The following is a 17,383-nucleotide window of genomic DNA, read 5'->3' as shown; positions in this document are numbered from 1 at the left end:
ATTAATTCAGCTGAAACTTGGGGTTAGCTCTAGTATTTCTTGCCCTGAGAGCCTGTCGGATGTTTTTGAGTCATTCCCTGTATTACGCTGAGCAGCCAGACCATAAGAAAGCCTGGACTCAAGGGAAATCAGAGCTTGCTGAGGCTGGCACAAGTTCTGTGCAGGACCAAGAGTGATGAGGAGAGGCAGAGCAGTGAGCAGTAGGAAATGATGGGAATGAACCTGGAGGGATCATCACTGCGCCTCTGTGACCCTCGGGCCACCTCATCCACACTGCAGCCACAGGGCTCGGCGATGGCATCGCCCGTGTGCTCTGGGAGGTGACATCCCAGACCTCCCTGGGAATTGCGGTGTGAGCTGTAAGCGCTGCCCAGAAGGGCACAGGGAGCAGGTGTGCGGTGGGAGCCTTGGGCTCTGCTCGCCCCTGCAGCCCCTCCAGACCAAACAATCCATGGAGCCGGGGCCTTGTTGCTAACAGCTGCTGCCTGGAACGAATCAGTTGCTAATTTTGGGCAGGGTTTTGTGGGAGCAAGAACTCCCAGCCCTGTATTTGGGTGAAGCTGATGATCGTTTGTGCTCACTCAGCTCAGCTGGTGCTGCAGGCACTAACAGCCTCCTTAGGTTCCACTTCAGAGGTGGGAGGTGCCATGGGGTGTTGAGGGAAATTCTTGGTTGCTGTGTTATGAAGTGGTTGGAGATTCTGGAGAGGGAGTAATCATCAGATTTTTGTCTGGGTAGAGAAGGTAAGGAGATGAAAAGACAGGTGTTTGGGAAGAAAAGAGGGTAAGCAACAAGGTCTAGCTCAGCTGGAGACAGAAGTGGGGTGAAGGCTTGTGGGGTTTTGAGCTGCTCCTGGTACAGCTGCTGTCACTGTCAGCCCCGCTGGGACTTGTTTCTGGTGTCTTTTTGGAGCAACAACCTGGCTTTAGAGATGTTTATTTTGCTGAGGTTTTTTATATTGTAGTGCCTTCTGCACAGTGCAGAAAGATGCAAGAAAGCTAGCTAGGAAAAAGATAATGGGAAGAAAAGGAATTTGATTTGGAAAAAAGTAACAATAGTTCCTCATTCCCTATAAAAATAACAAGAAAAAAAGGGAATAGAAATGTGGCTTTTAAAGGGTCAAATCAGATCTTCTAGTTTGTGGAAGACAGACCTGTAGTTCTCCAGGAACTCTGAAAAAATACTGCTCCTGGTATTTAAAAACAGTAAAATTATTGTGTTGGATTGTAATTGATTAAGAAGGATGCTCAGCTACAACTGCCCCTCTGCTACAGGGGAGATCATCTGCAGCAAATCACAGGAAGGAGCACCTTGGATCACCCTGGCTGTCTCTGGAGGGAAGAGGGGACTTCCCTTTGAGCACAGATTTCTGTCAGCCTGGGGGGCATGTGAAGGAAACGGGGCTCCAGAAAATAAATGGGTGAGAGCAGAGGCAGGTGTCACATCCCTGGCCTATACGTGTGCTTTTAAATATATATATATATATGTACGTGTGTGTATTTTATTTTACACTTGAGGAATGTAGTGACTAAAGGAGTGCAGGCCCCACACAGAGCAGCCTTGCAGTGGCACAAAGAGCTTTCTTTGGCCGGCGGGTTTCACTCTGGAGTTTTCTTGTTTAACTCCCTCTTTTTTTGAAGGAGCAGCTCCCAGGTGGAGGAGGTTGAGCGGGGCTGTGTGAGGGTGAGAGCCCGGCCCATAAAGCTGGAGAGGCAGCAGGGGCTGGGCCCAGGATGGCTTCGGCTGGGAGGAGACAGCGGCGGAGGAAGCGGCAGGAGGATGGGAAGGGTAGGGGGATGGGGATGGGAATGGGTCGGGTACGGGGGATGGGAATGGGGATGGGTACGGGGGATGAGGATGGGAATGGGCACGGGGGATGGGGATGGGTACTGGTACGGGGCTGTGGAAGGGAGGGAGCCCCTGTAACAGAGCCCTAAGCAGGGGGAGAGGATGTGTGAGTTGACAGAGACTGAATTTTTAGGAGTGGGGAACTGGAACAGAGGGCTGCCTTTTGGCACAGTTTTGCATTTATCCCTCTCTAGTCTGGTAAGATATCTTGAGCACAAATACCTCTTTAAGGATTCAGAAAACTTGTAGCACCTAAAAAGAAGAAATGACCCTCTATGGTTTGGCATAGGCTCCTTAAAAGAAGTTTTATTTTCCTCAGGCTGCATGAAGGACAAATGAATGAAGTCTTGTGGTAGAAGACAGTGGCTGCTTCTTATTTATTTTTAAACAGAAGCTGCCTTTGATTAAGAGCTTAACACAGAGTATGTGAAGGACTGATGAACTTTTCTTGCATGAAGGGAGTAGCCATGTCTAGGCATTTTATCTCCGAGAAGGTTTTCTCTAATGTGCTCTCTTACCTTCTACCTGTTTCAGCAGATGCTCAGGAAAAGGAGGATTCTGTTAAAAGCCCAGACTGCATAGAAAGACTGGCACGAAAATATATGGTAACTTTTCTAATTGCTGCTTCTCTACCTCCCTATTAAAATACAATTCAGAAAGCATTTTCTGGTTTGCCCTCAATCTGAGGGTGCAGCTGGCTGGGCTGGAAAAGAGTACATTGAAGAACAGGTATGAATGAATTAATTTAAATGGGAAGGATGGAGGCAACTCTTCAACTTCTGTCCTACCCTCTGGGGACCAGGGGACTCATTTGTTTGTTTATATGGTCTCTAAGTGAGATCTTTAGAAAAAAATTAGGGTGTTTTGAGTCATTCATCTACAGTTACATTTCTGAGCCCTAGGGCCACCAAATACAAAGAAACAAACTGAAAAACAGTACAAACTAAAAAACACTTTGTAAAGTTACAAGCCTGAAGTAACCATTCTCAGCAAGCCTAAGGCACGTTCTGGTCTGCTTCCCTTTGTGTTTTTGGAGGTGAGGAGTGATGAGAGAGGCTTCTATTTTCCCCTTGCGTCTCACTTGCACAACCCAATCAACACCACAACTGTGGGATATTTGGAAAGGCAAGCCGACTTAATATGGGGAAGGTTTGGAGAAACTCATCACCTACAGCTGGTACTAGAACTTCAGCTTCAGCCTGAAGCTGCAGTAACTTCTGCACTGAGTGGCATTTCTCTCCCTTCCTCCTCTGCAGCAGAAGTGCACAGTGGAGTCAAGCACAGAGTCAGAGTCTGAATCCAAGGCAGAGGTAAGGACTGACTGAAGTGTTCTCATGCTGGTGTGATTCCCTGATGTGCATCCAGCTCTTCCTTCAGCCTCAACAGGGAGCATCTAAGGCATGTTATGGGGTTGTTGATTTTGTGAATGCAAAAAACCCCAAAACAACCCCAAACCCAATACTACCCTTTCCATCAGGCTCTTTTTTACAACTGTTACTAACTTTAGAAAAGGTGATTCTAGGGGGCTGGGGCAGGAAAGAGACAGTGTTTAAAGCAGATGAATACTAAGAAAGTGCTGACCTGTGCTGTTCCTGGTAGTTGACTTTTAGCAGCTCTGGTCCAGTGGGATTTCTTCAGCTCTGGGTGGAGAACATCTAGCTTCTGACTGTCCCTTTTGGAGGAGATAAGCTCTGTTGCTGTGGCAGTTAGTTATGGATATTGGTAACTTCTTGAACATTGTTCTGTGAATCCAGGGTGTTTAGTACAGATGAAAAAAGACCTGATGCTGGAGTAGAAAACAAAACACTTAATTTGTGGGAAATATTCTGAGGAATTGATGCTCACTGTTGGTCCATGTGAATCACTGTGATTTGTGACTTGGAGGAGCAACCTGCCAGGAATCTGCCATTATTTCACCTTCCAGAAAGGTCAGGGCAAGGATGGACATGTCTGTGTTCTCCTGGGAGAAACCAGGATGGAAGTCCAGCTGTGTGATGGCTGGGCAGGGTGGCAGGGGGGCTTGCACAGGTCCCAGCCTGAACAAAGAGCTGGCTGCTCTCATTGAGGGTGCTGAGGCAGGGGCCAGGTCAGGACTGGGGGATTTCTGTGCTCTTTGGAGAAGCAGAAGGGCTTTGTAAGGGTGTCCCTGTCCTTGAAGCAGCACAAGAGTTACAGAATCACAAACGGGCTTGGACTTCAGCTCCTCTCATAAAGCCTTTGGTTTTCTGCTGAGCCCAGATTCCTGAGCCCTGCTTTGTCTCAGCTGTGTTCAGTTCTCCCCCTTCCCACTGGAAGCAGCACGGCACTGACTGGCAGTGTGTTCTCTGAACACGTGTGGTGGATCATTTTCAAGAACTTTCCCACTTTCTTTGCTGTTAACTTCTTTCCCTTTGTGAGACTTGGTACCTGGTGTTTGCTTTCTAAATGGAGTCTCCCTACATGGCTTTGTTTGTTTTTTTAATTAATAGACGAAGACTCTAAGTGATATTTTGGGATTTCAAATCATCCCCATTTGAAAGAACAAAAAGAGCAAAAACAGACATGAGTGGGAGGGAAGCTCTCTGAACTCTAAATTGTATCCTGACTATCATTATTTATGTGCTGATTTGGTTTATTTTTCTGGTGGTATGTAATTGCTCATTGTTTCCCTTTAGTGCAGTGTTTGAAGGCTCTAAGACTTTACCATAGCTCTATTTTAGGTTAACTTTACCAAACCTTTAAAAGTTGGACTGAGACACACTTTTTATTGTCTTTTAGCAAAGTGATGTCACAATCTGGCTTTGTCTTCTGTAGGATTTCCACCTACTGTTCTTTTTGTTTTATTTATTATATTTATTTTTTTTATAAGTGCCTTATAAACCTATGTTAACTTCTCTTAAATAGGTTTTGCCTAGCCCACTTGCTGGAGGACCCAAGAAAGCAAAGGAATTCAGGGGACTACAAGTAGGTTTTACACAGTTCTTGGTATAGCATTCAGAAACTAAAATAGAGGTAGGAGTGTGTAGATAAACAGAAAAGCTTACACAGTAAATCTGTAACTTAGGTTGAAAGGGATTTTAAAGTCCACTGTATGTTGCATGTTGGTTTTTTTTGTTTTTTTTTTTTTTTTAAGGACAAATAATCATCCACCATGCTTAGAGATGTTTATTTTAGTTTTTAGATCCTTATGACGGTGATTCAGAAGACGCATCTGTTCACACTGACTGTGGTATAAAAGATGCACTGTGGACAAACAGTGCCTGCTCAAAAGCAATGCCTTTGGAGGATGCTGATACTTCAGAAGATGAGGAATCCTTCCCTAATCCTCCAAATGTCAGTGAAATTCAGGCAGTAAATGACTGCAGAACAGCCCTGGAGCTTCCCGGTCTCCAGAAGGATCTGTTGCTGCCTCCAGCCACAGAAGCATTTACCCCCACGGGGCTGGCACCGGACCACGCCTTACCGATGGTTCTTAACTCTTCAGTCCCCGCAGATCTCCCTGCAATCCCGGCTGACACTGCTCCACAGCCCCTGCTCGCAGCTCACTGTGATGGCACAATGGCAGAGCAGCCCGTAATTAAAAGAAAACAAGAGATTCCTGCTCCAGAGGGTGCTAGTGAAAAACTAAAGAGAAAGAAATTCCGTGCAACTTAATCTAAGGGATGAATAAATCATGGGAAAAAACTGTTCTGAAGGATCATTCTTGGTAGAGGTTTCTTTTGCAGAGTGTACCTGAACTAAACAGGCTGCCTTAAGCCTGTTACAAATGCACTGCACTGCACTGTACAGTTAAGTGCTGTGATCCACTTGAAAAACAGAATCAAACACGTCGTGTGGCAATTCCAGTTGTAGCCACAGCATGACAGACAAGTTTGGTGCCCAGGTCCTCTGGAAGCACCAGCTCCTGCTCCTGGGTGCAGTACCTGGAGGCAGTTGCTCAGTTTCAGTCTAATTTCACCAACACTGCCAGGGGTTTGTTGAGGAGTGAAAGAATGAGCCCTTGGCTGCAATTAGCTTCCACTAGCTATGGCTTGTGTGGCACCTGCTTCATGTCATCTTTGGCTCTTGCTGTGTCTGACCATACAGGTTTTACTACCAACAGCAGAACTGATTGCAACTACTGGCCATCCAGCATTTATTTTCTCCTTCAAAGAGGGAGAAATAGTCTAGTTGCTGTTAAGACAGCTGCTCCTACCTCGTTTGACCAATGTTTTGGGCAGTTTCTGTGTAGCTGCCAGATCAGTGTTTATAATCTGATGTGGAACACATGAGCTCGGAGCTTCTTAGTGACAGCAATCATTCAGGAGCTCCAGGAGTGGTGCCCACAGGTGGGAGGCCAGTTAGAGAGCAAAAGCTGTCTCTGATTGCCCTCTCCTGTATGGTAATTTCTTTAATTAGGTTTAGAATCTGGGTAGTCCATGTCTGTAGGAGGGAAACTACTAACGATGAACATGCAATGATAGCTTGAAAGATATTAGTACTAGCAACTTGTGGAAGCATTTGTTTTGTATAACTGGCAGAGATTGTTAAGTTTCCAGTTTCTTTCATAAGATGGAAAGCCACTCAAAATATTATTTAAGTGCTAGCATTGCACCCTTCCACCTGTCTATTTATTTCATTAAAGCAACTTTTCTTTCATCCTCATTCCCCCGGCTGGAAATGGTTTTTAAACAGCTTGGAATATATGTGGTTAAACAGTAAGTTTCAGAGGCCTTTGCCTCAAGACAGAAGTTACTGTGGTTGCCCCTTGACTTGTCCAGAGGCAAAGATTGCTGCAGTGAAAACGTTGAAATTAATTGAAAAAAACCCCAAACAAACCACCAACCAACCATCAACTTGCAGTTATCGATTTATGCGTACTGCAGCTAGGCTACAGCTCTCTGGAATGAAGATTTGTGAAAAGCTTAGGAACATAACACTGTGATACAGTCAAATTCCCTCATTTTAAGTCTTAGCTATTAGACACTCTAGCTCTCAGCCCAAGCAGCTGAGGCTTAATAAAACTGAATGCCCTGACTTTCAAACTGCAACCAAAACCCCTAAGCTCACCTGAAGAGGATTTCATTTTTAAAGCAGCTGTTTTACACAGCATGGGAAAAACATGACAGGAGAGGAGGGAAGTAAGTGGAAAGGTAAGCCACATGGAACAGTGTCTACTCATTGGAATATGTTTATTCAGTATGAGAATGCAGCTGTGCATTAACTTGTGAACTGTAATTACACCTTTTATTAAGCCAGGCCTAATGCAGAAGCTAACTTAAAAGACCTGAAGAGTTTGGGAAGCTCTAGGACACGAGACTCTTGTTTTCCCCATCAACATTTGTCAATAGGTGAAACTGGTTTAGGCAGAGTTTTAAGAGTAGCTGTAAGTGGTACCACAGCCCAGGTCTATGAGCTGTGCACAAACAGCAGTTGCTGAAAGGAAGGTGCATGTTCAGTGGAGCTGCCAACAGCCAGCTCTTAATTTAAGCTAATACTTCATATTGCAGCTGGTACCCAGAGCATGGCTACTAGCCGGAGGTGCTTTTCTCTATACAATGTAACTGAAACCATGCTGGAGGCAGTGGTATCAGTTCCAGACGTATTCTGGTGCTTGAAAGCAAACTCTGTTTTCATAGAGGCTGAAATAAAGCAAAGGCATTATAGTTACAACTCACTTTGGATCATGATGCACATAGCTCTCATCTCTGTTCCTTACAATTGGGGAAGAACTGCACAAAGAGTACATGATTTACTGGTCTGGGATTCACACTTTGTAAAGTAAAAAAATCCAGCCAGGATGGTTCAACCTCAGGGATTAATTTTGCAAAACAGTAGGAAGAGGGCAGACAGCAGAATTCTGTTTTAGTAAACAGCAAGCATTGACCAAAACAAATATGAGGCAGGCTGCCTGTGAGGCAGGCTGAGATAGCAATTTTACCTCCCAGCACAGGCTTGTACTGTAGAACCCCTTATCACAGAAAAACACTAGATCTCATGAAAGTCACTATCATAGGAGCAATCACTGAAGGAAGGGGCTCCCAAGATTTCCAGTTTGAGATTAGAAAGCAGTGTACCTGTGTTCTTTATACATGTCTTTGAACACTTAACTTTAGCCAGTGTCAGAGAGGACAGCTGTTCTGAGGATAGTCAGCAAGGTAGAAATGCTTAGCCAACGAGTTCAGGATCAGAAAAAGCAAGCAAATGCCCAAACCATTACAGCAACCCAAGAAATTAGCAGGAATTCTAAGCTTCCCTAATTTAGTAACAGCTGGTCACATGTGAGAGTCTCAAATAATATTGTAACATTTAATAGCTTCCTCTTGGGTTACTGAGACATGAATGTGGAGACATATTTCACCATAAAAGCAATTTGAGAAATAGGAAGCTCTGTGGTCAATAGGACAAGAAAGTTCAGTTCAGGATTCTCCAGCTTCTCAATGCATTGTAGCAGGTTACTTCAAGTAAGACCCAGTCCATTGCAAATAATTAATGCAATGGCCTGAATTATCACAAGAAATGTCAATCTTTGTGTCTTACTGCACTACAGACTTACATTCCAAGGTTCCTGTTACTGGAGGCTAGCTTGAAGAGCAATTCAGTTATTCTCTGAAAGGATCATAGGTATAGGTTTTCCAGACCAAAACCATCACTAAGAATCAGATTAACAGAAACAGACGGTCAAAATTTTTGCTGTATATTTTATTTAATATAACATAATCCATCAAATATCACATCTATCAATAACCCTCTAAAAATCCCATTCAATCTTCCTTCAAAGAAATCTCTCTGGCCTATCAACTTCCCAATGCATCATCACTTTTCCAGCCAACTTGACACAAATCCATCTGCTAACCTACCCTGATTACAGAAGTACAGGTGAGCACTACACAGAAGACTGACACTTAGTATAGCATTAACCAGTGAAAGTAAGTTTGTTCACTCAGTGCAGAGAACTGCAACACCACGCTCATAGAAGCTGCGGGGATCTTCTTTGGTGGCTATTTCAAAGTCAACAGTGAAAATCAGATCAGCACGAGTGAAGTTCAGATAAACTGGTAAAGTAACCTGGGGAAAAACATGAATATAGAAGAGTTTTGTAAGACATCTGAAGAGTGTCAAAGATTTCTGTAACACTATATGGTACCAATGAGATGGGAACTTGGTCTCAGATAACTCAGTATTCAAAATATGAGGAAAAACTCCAAACTTAATAAATCCACGGATGCTGCTACAGGTATAAACTTGAGTTTTGACTTGAACAGCACTGAACAGCATTTTTGGATGCCTCTCCTTTTTATCTACAAAGGGAAGACACGGTCAGCACTGTGTCTGCTTGCTGCTAGCCCTGAAATCAGATGCCAGCAGACACCAAGAGTAACTAGAGAACACATATTTGATTTGTTGTGCTTGGTAGAAGGATCCATAAAGCCTTAGGAAAAAAATTGCTAGGGATATCTAAGTATTTTCATCAATACTTACAACATTTGCTTTTTTATCAGCATTTGTCTGCTTGATCCAGCGAAGCTGTGTAATGGGCAGGACAGTTGAAATTGCATTTGAAAGCGACAGCTTGTTGTTACTGCATGTAGCTCCCTGAAGCTTCAGGCCTGCAAATTGCAATACATTTTAGAGTTCTAAGAGCTTTCACACATCCAAAGGCAGTCTCCCTCTGTATCATTTAAGGGCTAAGTCCTCTAAATGAGAAGCATTTCATACTGCAAAATGAAGAGGTTGTAGGTGATACACTATGCAGTACCACTTCAATATATACTGACCCCAGTCTTGAGATTTATTAGTATTGCAAGTACTTCCCTAATAATTATCAGATTAATCTGAAAATACTTTCAAGAAAGTGAGTATTAACTTTTGCAACAACAGCATCTTTTTCATTTGACATAGCCCATTTAGTACCAGAAACTTCTGAACACATTTCAGAGCAAGGTCCCTTCCTTCAGCCAAGTTTACCTGTGACTCCAAAGCTGCAGGCATCCAGGACTGCATTCTGGGTAGTTGTAACATTGACCTCAAGACAGAGTTCTTCAAGGGACCAACTGTTTGCTTGGGCAACATACTGTCTTGTAGCAGTAATATATGCCTCTGGTACAAACAGGCCACCCAGACACACATGAATGTTCTATTTAAGGGAAAAAATACAGGGAAAAAAGTATTTCAGCTGCAGTATTAATTAATGGCTATTATAAATACTTCAGCTATCTATTTACATTAAAATGTTCCTGCTACTATTGGAACACAGTGTAACTTGCTAAGATGCTTTTTGCTCTAAGGCTTTGTCTCCTGTTCCACAATACTAATGCTCCCTCTGATCTCTGTGCAGTTAGCCTGCTTAAGCCTCATCATGCTGCAATCAGGAGGTGCTCAGCAGTATTCACAGACATTTCAGAGAACATTGACTCAAGCTCATTGACTGAGGAGCTATTTACAAGTCCTGATGTGAAGACTTCAGGAAGCACTTACACAGCTGCACCAATAACCCTGAGAAATCAGCACAAGGTACCTTCAGTTCTTTTGCTCCACCAGATGCAGCTGCCTGGGAAATATTCTGGAGCTGTTTAATGCGCTCACTGAAGTCAGACACCCACTGGATAACAGTCATACCAGCTGGCACTGTGTAATGAGACCAGCTACGAGGCAAAATACCTACAAAGATATGATTAGAATTAAGTTTTGTTCACATATACAAGTTGAAATTACACACTATATTGAAACTTTGAAGACCTGGACAGGAATATCAACCTCTATTTTAAAAGGCCCTTCAGTATGTGAAAGCACCTTCAAAGATTGTAAAGCAAATGGCCTCCAGGTCTACTCTGTATTTAAAATGCCACCCAGTTACAGACACCCTTCAAGAGCAGCTGCAGTTACATACAACTATTTACTGCAAGACCTAATCTTCAGCTCTGCATGAAGATTTGAGTTCTTTAGAAAAAAACTGAAGAGGTCAAGTATCTGTGTTTCAGAAAATACTTTTGTTCAAATCACCATGTATTACAACATGCAGCATGTCTGAAAATTCCACAAGTGTGTACAATCTTTAAACAGAAATTCAAAGAACCTGAATATTTTCAGGAGATTTTATAGGGCCAATACTACCTCATTTGGTGGCATAAATAACTTTGTTCTATTACAAGTCAGAAATTGAGAGAATTTAGTAAGATTTCAGCCTAGAAATTAAGCTGCTAATATAAATTGTACAAAAAAGCAAAACAGTATTACTATTAAGGTCTATTGTACTATTATTATAGCCTAATTATTAGGCTATTATCAACCTCAACTTGAAATCTCATACCAAGCCAATGGGAATTTTATACTCAACTTTAAGTATTGCTTATGTCAAGTGGCAAAGTCTATCCACATTTTTCTACCATTTTTGGACTTTTTTAAGCTGCTGACCACTGACAGCAGCCTCTTACAGAGTGCAAGAAGCAAAGAGAGCCCTGGGAAATGCTAATTTGAATTCCCATACCTTTCACCAGCTCATTTATCAGTGTACGCAAATAGTTGGTTTGTTTCTTTTTCCCTTCACACACTTGAACCACATCTGCCAGGTCCTGACGAACATCCTGGAGCAGCTTAGCTCCCATTTTCACCTCTCTCTCAAAGAACCGGAACAAAGGATCCTGATGGTCAAAACATTCAAAGTAAGCTGCAGATCAAAGTCCTTGCTGGAAAACTGCTATGAAAAACAACCCCCAAATTCTGGGTGGATGGAGCAGTGACATTGTGCCTACAAGCAATGAACATGAAGATGCAGCCTCTGGTGTAAAAAGTGATTGCAGAAACTGTTTTTACAACCAACAGTCTTCTCTCCTTTGGAGAAGCAAGGAAGTAGAAGTCACAGTTAAGAACAATTAGTGCAGACTGTCTGGCTAGACTGTTTGCCACTGCATTTCTTCAAATACTACCCAAAAGACATAAACCAGGTTTTAGCAGCATTTCAAGAAACCCAGCAGGTCATTACATGGCTATGGCACTCAAAATCAGCATTAATACAGGTTCCATTGACCCCTCAGCAGTGTAATTGATACTTAAAGATCACAAGGCACCTGAACTTGTGCTTTTCCTATGCCCACATTAAATAAAACATAGTCCTTACTTTGATGTTTTCCACAGTCCGCTTCAGGTGGTTTAAAGTTTGTGGGATAAGGTGAAGCCAGTTAGAGGCTGTGGTATGCAGTGTTCTCATCCAGGCTGGGCGTCCATCTGATGTAGAATCAGTTCTTGTCTTCTTCTCAGTTTCTGCATAAGCCAGATCATCTTCATCCTCCAGCATCTGCATTTTTAGCATTTTACTGATCATATCTATGCCTGAAACAGAAGATTTACTGTTGGAGAAGCAGTGGCATCAAGATTAAAACATCCCACTACATGCAAGAACCAGGACTTTCCATTATTCCTAGTCTAGACCAAAGATTCAGAACTGCCCAGCTGTAGGTGGCTCCAGAAGCTTACAATAAAGCTTTTCAGAATCAAGATAGGAGCCTGCCATCTGGAAGACTAAATATAACTGGCTTTTTTGATTCACAGGCTCCTGCTCAGTTTTTGGACTACTCAAAAGCCAATTATGTTGAAGGAGAAGGAGAAAGCTATTGACTCTTCAGCAGAATTTTTATTTCTGTCTTGCTTTTTAGTTAAAATGGTGGCCTGGTAATCCAGGGAAGACATTGCTGAAGTTCTGGATTTACCTTGTGTGGTGAGAAGAACTTTCTCTGCATTATTTGGCAGTCCCAGCCATGATGGCGTTTGTGTATCTGGGAGCATCTCAACCCACTGGACAAACTCTTCACGCCTGCAAGGCAGAGTTTTAATATTCATTAAAGGGTTTCCTCTGCAAGAATGCCAAGGTAATGCTTTGCCTGACACAGATGTTTACAGAGCACAGAAATACAGGTTATGTGCTTGGTTTGCAGTTTTTCTTTGTGTGCAGTTTTCTAATTAAAAAAAGGTTGTACATAAGAGATCATGATAAGGAAAAAATTATACCTGATTCCATCTGGCATCTGAATATCTTTGTGTCCATCAACCTTGCAAGCCAATTTGAATTCACTGTCAAAACTTAAGGTAGTGAACAGACGTTCCAAGAAAGTGTTTAACAAACGTTGATCAAATTCATTATCGATACGACCTCCATAGATAGACTGGGCCATCAGTGTCTTCAGTGCAGACCAGGGGATCTTATCAGGGGAAATGTTTTGGCGACCCTATAATTAGCAGGAAACAATTGTTGAATTGCCAAGGCTTTTTTTGTGCCTACTCATTTAACTTCTTTAATTTTTCCAGAACAGACTGTTTCAATGAAGATCCAGAGTAATCTGTTACCTGTGCCTAAGTACACGCCCTACTTGCCTTTGCTGTATCATCCAGCCAGGTATCCACTGTGTCACAGGCAGATCTCAGGTCAGATTCTCCAAACTCATACTTCTTGGACCAACCCAGTGGAGCATAGCGCAGGCGCTCTTGGATAATGGCATGGAACCAGGCCAGGAGGAAATATAAGCGAGCACGCTCATTTGGAGACTAGAAGTGGGGAGAAAAAAACCAACACAAAACCAAACAAACTGTTACTCAAGTGAAGTGATAAAACCAAAGCCTGCTAAAAGACTATGAAGTATGAGATTTAATGCTGGATTGCTACTGAAACTGAATACATTCTACCAACACAAAAAGCAACTATTACTTTACTTGGGTGAGGAGAGAAGAAACACTTCAGGTGCATCTTAGTATCTGAGGTTTTATCATCTAAGGTTGATTTCAACAAACATGTTCTTCCATTTAGTTTCATCAAGACAAACCACAGCTCACCTTGCACATCCTAGAAACTGGAATGCTACTGAAGGTCCTCAGCATGTTTGCCTTTACACCAGGAGGAGGCTCAAACACGAAGATTCGTCCGGCACGTAACAAGTTCACTGGCACCTAGAGAAGATCAATAAATCCAGCTGCTCTAGCCTTCACTAAATTAAATCCCAGCACAGCTTATATTAGCTTCAAAACCTCCTAGTGAGCACATGAAGTACTGCCTTTCTTTTGGAGGTTAGGGGAATCAGCAAAAGGAACAATATGAGGCTTACAGCTACAATTCAGTTATCAGAAAGCAAGACTAATAACTGCCCTGACAGGTGTGTATTTTCCTTCTTCTTTACTGCAGAAAGGCAGTCATGAGAGAACCTTCGCTGGAGGGTACTCTTAGCTCTGCAAGCCAGTTACTCTGCCAGATAATCAAATTTTAAATCAGTGTTACCTTTGGATTAATCTCCATGGTAAGGAAGAGTCTGAAGCAAGCATGGGGTTGCAGGGAATGTAGTTTCTTTTCCAGTTGCATGAGCCAGCCAGGAGCCAGGTGAACGTTCTTCAGCATTACCCATCTGTGAATTTTTGAAACAGAACAAGTGCTTTTTGGTGAACAGCTTATGGATCCTGGCTGTCTTCATCACAAAGAGTAACAGAACATATCAATGCTACAGATTTTGCTCTTTTAAACTTGCTTCTACATAGAAACAATTACTATGTACTGTAAATGGGTTAACTTTCTTGTTTTGCAGGTACAACCTACTTCACCTGAAAATATTTAAACAGAAGATGTAAGCAGATGTACTTGTTATTACGAACTTAAATTCAAAAGCTAGGACTACGTTTTTGTTTTACTTGCAGTTTTTTCTCTTTTTAACCAATAGATAGCTTCCCCCTTTTCCCTTTCTACTAGGCAGTATTCTAGCTTAAAATGAAATGGAACTTACCTTCCAGATTTCACTGCTGTGTTTATTGCTTTATCTGCTTGGTTAAACCCTTCAGCAGAACCTAGAAGAGAGAAGGGTGGCTAAATCTCTTACTGCTAACAATTTCATTTATGCTTAGATGTTGAAATAAGGTATGCTCTTACCAATAGCAATAGAAGTAATCTGTGTATTCTGCTCAGCTGCAAGGTCTTCAACATGACCACTGGCATCATAACCAGGCACTGAACACATCAGCACAGGGGTATTTGGTTTCACCTGTGCTCCAAGAAGTTGAAAAGGATGTGGATTAATTACTAAATAAATACGAGAATGCAGTAAGCTCAGTTTCTTCCCTCTGTACAGCTAAAACCATTATGTTACTCTTAGTTTTACTTTAAAAAAAAAAGAAAAACAATCCACTCCTCATACCACAGGAGGGTAAGTGGAAGAAATATTAATTGGACAGCTTAACTGACTGTGGAACTCATGCAAGGTGGCACTAAGCATTTCAAAAACAAGTAGTTTACCTCTGTATCCACAATGTGTGTCAGATCTAAAGGCTGCTCCATAATGGACATGAAAGACTCTCCAAGATTCGTTGAAACAAAGGTATGTGCCATGGCCAACAAGCGATCTGGACGGAAGGCCTGGATCAGAAGCAAGCGATGAATGGCCTGTCCGATGGGAGCTGGAAAGAGAAGACAGGATTAGATGGACAGGTAAGAAAACCATTCTTTATCCTCTCCTCTCTTCAACTCTCTATTCCATTTCTCCCCATCTTGTTCTGAAGACTACATATTTAGAAAGTTAATTATCCTTTTGGAAGATCTGATGCAACTTTTTAATGAAATGCTTCTATTCTGTTTTCAATTTGATAACTGAAAAAAGTTAGCAGCTTCAGCTGGTTTACAAAATCTACAGGCTAGAATTATTGACATGAGTGATTTTAATTTCCAAGGACAACAGATCTTTTCACATCGTTTCACTCACAAAATAATCTGCTCTTCTGCTAGACTTTGAAGCCATATACTCTTGACTAGCATGGACAGGGTAGATAACCTACAGCTGCTTCAGTTAATGGTCCAGCAACTTTAATAAGCAGCTAGTAAATATGAACTTAGAATCCTTAATTTAGAAAGGTGCAGGAATGAGCCTGGAATGATCAAGGACAGCAAACACTTCCTAAAGTTACCTTTCAGATGGGGGAGGAACTGAAGGGCAACAGTTACCATCAAGTTCTCACACTTAAAAGATTAGCACTGACAACTAATGTAGCAAGAGGTAATACTTCATGCTTAGGTACAACTGCAGGTCTAAAACTACTAGACCAGCCCTGTCCTCAGAAAATCTGTGTCTTGGAGTTTTTTAGAGTATCGAGATAGCTCCAGACTGGCAATGACTAAGGTTAATCCAAACTATTATGTAATCTAATGAGACTGTAGAATTACATTTTGTCCTCAATGGAAGACCAGAACACAGGTTAAGGTGCAGCAACCAAATGTAGGAACTACAGCTTAGAACAGTTTGGTTTAAAAACACCCAGAGCAAACAAACAAACCTCCCAGAAAACCCTAAAACAACACAGAAGCAAACCCACTAAACTTGAGGTTCTTATACCATCCCAACTTCATGATTTTCTCAACCATTAAGGTTCAAAATTAAATTCTATATTAGAATTGCTTTTAAAATCATAGTAACTGCTTAGATCAAGTACAGTAGGACTGATATGGACAACAGTGCACCTTCACTTACTTGCAGGTTTTTCTTCAGTCCAAAGGTATGGTACAGTCTGTTCTGGGGAACTGCTATCCAGCCAGATACAGAATTGCTGCATTGAAAAAAAGTAAGCAAAAATCCTGAAGCTGAGTTTCAAGATACCAGAAATGTACAGCAAGGACATGTAAAACTCAAACTACACTCTGTCTATTATCCTTAGATGTGCCAAATCATTTCACTGATACGCCTCATTTCACTGATAGCCTCCAGCACCCTTGATTATACACATCTCTATCAAGTCCCAGGCCAAGCTGTATGTTATTTTACCCCAGGCTGAACAGTTTGAGAAAAATTAGATGTAGTAAAGAGAAGTCAGCTTCTAATATAAAAATGAGGCAGGGCAAACCAAACAGGTACTATTTAAGATATGGACATAATTTGTGACACACAGTTTCACAGACAAGACAAAGATTTATTACTCTTCGAACACTTCAACCATGAGAAGGTGCAGTGTTCAGCAGGTGAGTACTATCCAAATTGATTCTACATAGGCATGTCCAAGAGCCCACCATAATGAAGTTATGTATGGCTGTGGCTGCTCCTCTCTATTGCAGAATTATCACACAATAGTGATGCAGAAAAAGATATGCAGTGTCACACTTTCTGGTACCATGGGAACCGAAGCTGGTCAACCATAAAGCCATAGGAATGGTAAAACTGTTTCTGAATGGTGAACAGTGCTGGTCTTTACAAGCTTCACAAAAGAAGTAAGCACATTCATTTCCACAACTACAACTAGTTAATCCTTAGGAATTCCCTTTCCACAGCTGAAGAGCTTACTTGTAAAGCATGAAGTTTTTCAAGCAGACACCTGAACAGCTTAACAAGACAGTTCACTGGAGAGACAGACTCTAGCCAACACTCACCTCATCAGCTTGAACTTTTGAAACAAGGTCCTTAAATGCAGGAAGGCAGCTCAACCTCATCATTGCCTCTGTTTGCTCTACAGTCAAACCATTGATTTTGGGGAGAGATGCAGTGTTTAGTACAATCTCCTTCCCTCTCAAGAAGTGCTGGAATTCTGCATCATATGTAGGTTCCCTAATGTTAAGAGAAAATAAGAC

At 42.1% G+C, this 17,383-nt stretch overlaps 2 protein-coding genes across 2 annotated transcripts in view; one reads left to right on the top strand and one right to left on the bottom strand.

The window, feature by feature from the left end:
* Positions 1–207: 207 nt before the first annotated feature.
* On the top strand, positions 208–5,713 carry LOC134045579 (uncharacterized). The gene is made up of 4 exons (XM_062495402.1): positions 208–320; positions 1,641–1,788; positions 3,105–3,158; positions 5,002–5,713. Exons 1-4 carry the CDS (start codon positions 208–210, stop codon positions 5,479–5,481), a joined length of 795 nt encoding a protein of 264 aa, XP_062351386.1. The 3' UTR covers positions 5,482–5,713.
* A 2,787-nt stretch (positions 5,714–8,500) lies between these two features.
* The window catches only part of DYNC1H1 (dynein cytoplasmic 1 heavy chain 1), a 44,857-nt gene continuing 35,974 nt past the window's right edge, over positions 8,501–17,383 (bottom strand). Inside the window, exons 63-78 of the mRNA XM_062495617.1 lie at positions 17,186–17,360; positions 16,296–16,371; positions 15,071–15,231; positions 14,708–14,819; positions 14,565–14,625; positions 14,069–14,192; positions 13,630–13,743; positions 13,174–13,344; positions 12,811–13,028; positions 12,513–12,616; positions 11,924–12,135; positions 11,294–11,447; positions 10,325–10,467; positions 9,775–9,943; positions 9,289–9,416; positions 8,501–8,874 (exon numbers count right to left, since the gene is read on the bottom strand). Of these exons, the coding sequence (XP_062351601.1) occupies positions 8,746–8,874; positions 9,289–9,416; positions 9,775–9,943; positions 10,325–10,467; positions 11,294–11,447; positions 11,924–12,135; positions 12,513–12,616; positions 12,811–13,028; positions 13,174–13,344; positions 13,630–13,743; positions 14,069–14,192; positions 14,565–14,625; positions 14,708–14,819; positions 15,071–15,231; positions 16,296–16,371; positions 17,186–17,360 (2,251 nt within the window). The 3' untranslated portion in view covers positions 8,501–8,745. The remainder of the gene's footprint in view (positions 8,875–9,288; positions 9,417–9,774; positions 9,944–10,324; positions 10,468–11,293; positions 11,448–11,923; positions 12,136–12,512; positions 12,617–12,810; positions 13,029–13,173; positions 13,345–13,629; positions 13,744–14,068; positions 14,193–14,564; positions 14,626–14,707; positions 14,820–15,070; positions 15,232–16,295; positions 16,372–17,185; positions 17,361–17,383) is intronic.

The sequence above is a fragment of the Cinclus cinclus genome, chromosome 6 (genome assembly GCF_963662255.1).
Source record: "Cinclus cinclus chromosome 6, bCinCin1.1, whole genome shotgun sequence".
NCBI classification, from domain to species: domain Eukaryota; kingdom Metazoa; phylum Chordata; class Aves; order Passeriformes; family Cinclidae; genus Cinclus; species Cinclus cinclus.
This window is presented reverse-complemented; position numbering and strand designations above follow the sequence as displayed.